Below are 5,178 nucleotides of genomic sequence, written 5' to 3' on the forward strand. Positions count from 1 at the left end.
TCTCTCTCTCTCTCTCTCTCTCTCTCTTTTAACCGAGGGTAGAAGTTTTATATTCAGTTTTCATCATCTTCTTGAGCGCTTCATACAAATGCCGTCTGGGTTCCCTTTATGCATTATTCGTCTTCGAGGACGAGTTAGCATGATATTTCGTGAAAAAAAAAAAAAAAAAAAAAAAAAAGAAAAGAAGGATTAGGTATGTCGGAGAAGTTTCGGGTGCAGGCAAGATTCATGAACATTAGGACACGATAGAAATTGTGATTTTCGAAATGTACAATCGTAACATTCAACGATAGTGCAAGATTCGTGTTATTAAAATAACAGCCATGTATGTACGTATATAATTGGGTGACGATTCATCATGGCATGGACGTTCTAATAATAATCGTCCTTCCTATCGATTTTAATGCTGTCGGGCTTCCTGCCATTGCCACTTTTTCCGCTTCGTCATCTTTGATACGAATAACCGAATATTCATGTCGCGGGCATGAGTCGAATCCGTCCGCTCATTACCATTCTGACCCAAATCGAGGCCAGTTGTTAATTAGCAGAACGAAAAACGGTATCGTCCGGTTCCGCTCGGGAATCGTTCGGAATTTATTATTAACCTCGTCGCGGAAATTTTCCTCCGATAATTCCTCCAATTATCCTTATCCGATATTCTTCTTACGATCGTTTTATCCCTTTTCCTTTTTTCCCCTTTCCCTTTTCCTTTCTCTAACGGACGGACCAGGATCGTGACCCCTGGGACCCCGAGAAACGGCGCAGTTACGGTGCTCGGGGGAAAAACAACGGAAAACAATGGAAAACGGCCAAACAAAGGGATTCCTGAAGACGAATGGCTCCAAAGAGCGACGCGGTGAACGGACGGACATTGAATATCATTATTATGGGACTTGCATCATAGGTTTGCATACGGGCTGCTCGCGGATCCTCGCAACCGGATGACGTACTGCGATTCGTCGATTCTTGTCCGCCAGTTCTACACGCTTGTCCTCTCTACGTTTCGATATTTGCGGATTTATGGACCGAACTTCAAATCCATATGCGCGGACGGTTTGCTAACGAGCCATCAGAAAGATTGTACGATTTATCTATTAGGTTTAATTCATATCTCTTTTTTCTTTCGATAGAAAAGATATTGTTGTATATCTTATAGTTTAGATAGGAGAGAGAAATGATTCGGTTCCATTTATTCATTCGATGGACGTCAAAAAGTTATTTTTCCATAGCAACGCGAAAGACAATCCTATTAATTTAATTAATCCTATTAACTTAAGCGTTTAATCCGTATTTTTGATCAATAGAAACGGTATTATTGGTATTTTATAATTTAGATAAAATGATTCAGTTTCACCTAAAATAAAATAGATTATAAGCATATGCATAGATATTTTTCCATTAAAATTTTACAATTTAATTTCCTGTTAATTCAAGCTAATTCAACTATTTTTGATCGATAGAAACGATATATTATTGGTATTTAATAATTTAGATAAAACGATTCAGTTTCGTCTATTTATTCGATGGGCGTCACGAAACCATTCCCTCAAAATAAAGTAGATTTTAAGCACATGTATAAATATTTTGCCATTAAAATTCTACAATCCTATTAATCCTATTAATCCAAGCTAATCTGTATTTTTGATCGATAGAAACGATATTATCTTATAATTAGATACGAGTCAAAAATAATTCGGTGAAACGCTTATCTATTTCGATGTCACGAGTCCATTTCCCCAAAATAACGCGAAAGTAGATTCTGTATACATAGATGCTGGATCACGTTTGATCCACGAACGATATTATCGATATCTGGAATAATTTAATAGATAAAATGATTCGGTTCCACCAGTTTATTCGATCAAGAAGCAATTTTCCCAAAGTAAAGAGACTAGATTTTGGGTAGACTAGATTTTGGGTATTGTTGCTAACCAGCAACGACGGCCATTCCTCTCGATCACGTTTGTCGTATCTAGGCAACTGTAGGTCTGCGACCAACGATCGCGCGTCGTGAATTTTAACGCGGGACAAATGGACTGATTTCTATGTCCACGTTGGGGATTCGCGAAATAGGATCGGTTTTACGAGGTCGACGAACCAGCCTTCTCCCCCATCCTCGAAACGGAGATCGTTCCGCGTTTAAACACCCTTCTACGATCTCTAAACGATCGTCATACGCTTGAAAATCGTTGTAATATCTCAACTGCATTGCTATTTTATCGTTGTTTTCTTTTTTTTGGAGGAAAAGAGAAAAAGGAAGAGAGAGGAACGACGAAAGAATTCACGAGATAATCCATCCGATCCGCTCGGCGAAAGAGGAGATCGTGTCGATGCGCGGTCGTGAGGAACGGACGGACGTCGTGCTCGATGAAAAAGAAAAAAAATGGCGGGTTCGAGAGCAGATATCCAACTGCGAATGCAAATTTTTCGCAGAAGCATCGCGAATCCTGGTGCATCCGTGCGGAACGGCCGTTCGTTGTATCAGAAGTGGACGTGCCGGTTTGCGTCGCCTGGTCACGCTCGAAAATACGATATGCGTGACTTGGAAAACGGTGCGTTTGGAAGTTGATTCATGAATTGGTACGAATTCATAAAGTATTCACCACTCGATAGCTACGTACGGTACCACCACCGGCCGAACCGATCGATCCAAGCCGCGAAATCATTTCCAAAACGGAAATTACCCTGATACGTTGATCCTCCTTCTCCTCCTCCTCCTCCTCTTCTTAACACGCGCCTCGCTCTCTTAGAACGTGCGAAGCTTCCAATCGACCGACGTTTTTAATCGATCGACCTCGAGACGTTTATATCGCCTCATTGAAATTTAGTACAACGATTATTTAAATAATGTCACCTTGGTTGAAAATTAAATCCTTGCTTCTCTAAATTCCCGCCTGAAAAAGGACCCATCGCGTAAATCGAAACGACGACGATTAAAATAAAATAACATCGGCCAACAATTCATCTTGCAAGATTCCGTAAAAAAAAAAAAAAATCAAAGTCAACCCTTCGCGGGGGTAGTAAAAGAAAGTAAAAGGGGAGAAGTCGAGCGCAAAGAAAGAAGGAATAGGGAGGAGGAAAGGGGGAGAGGCTGGAGGAAAGGAGAGAGGAAACAGGAACGAGGAGGCGCGAGATGAATAATGTACCCCGAACGGAGGAGAAAATACTGTTAAAAGGGGCCTCCCTGCGAGGCTGGAGGGGTTGCGCTAGCGGAGCCGATCGTAATTCCGTTGCTCCTCGCTTGCGCGGCTCGGCCGGTGAACGGACAAAGAGGGAACGAGGGAAGGGAAAGGGAAGGGACAGTGACACGTGAAGGCGGATCTGTCTTGAATCCGCTTGGGAATTCGGATCACGATCGTCGCGGCCACCGCCATTGGACTCTTACGGACTTCTGATCATCCCCGAGAATTATCGTCGCCTCTGACCAACTCGCCTCTCTCCTCCTCCTCCTCCTCCTCCCCTCCCCCCTCCATTGGCCGTACCTCGACCGAGTATGACTGACATAATATTAATATTAAGAGGTTACGTCAAAACACACGTCACATTAACCGTAACGGGTGGATCCGTTTCGCATGGATCAGCTTCCGCAGCCTTGGCCAAAACGGAAACACACAGAGGATAGCTGGATCGGGCCGAGGATAATCCTGCCCTCGCGCGTGATCGTGAACGTGATCGAGATCTTGCCTTCGAGATAGGAGTATAATATTAATTTGACGCACGGAAAGGTATAATGGGGCCTGAACGTGGGGCCCGATTTGTATTCTTCGCCTCTGGAAATTTTATCGTGTATCGACCTCGAATTTCGACGAACGTCTTCGGGGAGTAGTCGACGAGAGTCCCGGACGAATTCTCTCCCTCGGGGAGCGAGCGTTTCGTGGAACAAGCGGGTCGCGGAATCGAAGAAATATAAAAAGAAAGATGAAGGGGAGGGACGATCGAGGGAAGGGAATAGAAATTCTGGAAACGCGAATTCTTGTGAAAGCAGGGATATATATATATATTTAGAGAGAGGAAAACTTGGAGTCCGTCTTGGCTTCGATCGTGGATATTTATAGAAACGGATTCGAAAACGGATACGATGCACCATGTATAGTTCCACGTATATCGTCCTTTCGTCGATCGATTCGATTCGATTGGTCGTAAGAAAGGACGGAAACGTGTTTGCCTCGATCCCTTGATCAAAATCCCGGGCAACAAATTCTCATGCTCGATTTCTGTTCGATCGACGCGTTCTATCGCGAAGTTAGGGTTGCGCAGCAACAGTTGTGCGGCTGCAGTTGCGATCGGGCGCAAATTCATCCGGAGATTCTGCAGGGAGATTCGCAATTAATGCGTTCGATCGAGTCGATGTCCGATCTCGGATGACGATCACGTATCGTTGAACGATGCGCACGTTTGCGTTACGACGATCCTGTTGGGTACGAGGCAACCACCTGACGATCGATGGTGGGGAGGGCTCCAGAGGGGTCCCGTATCCCCGTTCCGTGTGCGTGGATCCGACCGATCCATCCCATCCCCCGCGTGATCCTAGCTCCTGGTATAAAAGCAATTGCGGATTCGAGAATAGCAGCATCGTGCAAAAAGTTCGCGATCCAGGTAGACCCAACCAGGTGCTTGCCCCTTCTCTCCCTCCCCCAACTCGTGGTGTACCTCGTAGAACGCGTTCTTTATTTTTCTTTTTCAAGATTTCGCGTCAGTTCTTCGGTTTAACTTTTATTTCATTTGATTCGCGAGGATGGCGCACACATGGATCACATTCGTCCTCCTCGTCGTGGCGACGACGATCCTGATGACGGAGTCTAGAGTCATTCCAGCTGAACCTAGTAAGTAAAATTAATTGGAACGATCGCGTTAAATCGATTGCTGTCCTCCTTTTGCCACGTCTAGATCTAGACTTTAGACGCTCCTGTTCCTCGAGCTCAGTTCCAGATTTCATCCAATTGTCGACAGTTTTTTTGTTAGATATCCTCCTTCTGAATCTATCCATTGTTTTATTCAATCGCGACGTTAGATCTTTATGGAAATCCTATAATCTTCTTTCGAATCACCCATCATTGGATCTAATTCAATTGTCGATAGTTTCAATGATCCTTTTCATGGATTATTCATTGTTTTATTCAATCGTGATGTTAAATCTTTGTGCGAAAATCCTATAAAATCCTTCTCCTGAATCACCCA

At 44.0% G+C, this 5,178-nt stretch overlaps 1 protein-coding gene and 1 long non-coding RNA gene across 2 annotated transcripts in view; one reads left to right on the forward strand and one right to left on the reverse strand.

Moving 5' to 3' along the window:
• Positions 1-5,178, reverse strand: part of LOC122713374 — a 32,158-nt gene that overhangs the window by 14,836 nt on the left and 12,144 nt on the right. The gene's annotated exons all lie outside the window — the stretch shown is intronic.
• Positions 4,736-5,178, forward strand: part of LOC122713367 (RNA polymerase II degradation factor 1) — a 3,428-nt gene continuing 2,985 nt past the window's right edge. The window contains exon 1 of the mRNA XM_043933742.1: positions 4,736-4,823. Within this exon, the coding sequence (XP_043789677.1) occupies positions 4,736-4,823 (88 nt within the window). The remainder of the gene's footprint in view (positions 4,824-5,178) is intronic.

Source organism: Apis laboriosa, unplaced genomic scaffold (genome assembly GCF_014066325.1).
Source record: "Apis laboriosa isolate Shangri-la unplaced genomic scaffold, ASM1406632v1 scaffold23_cov150, whole genome shotgun sequence".
NCBI lineage: Eukaryota > Metazoa > Arthropoda > Insecta > Hymenoptera > Apidae > Apis > Apis laboriosa.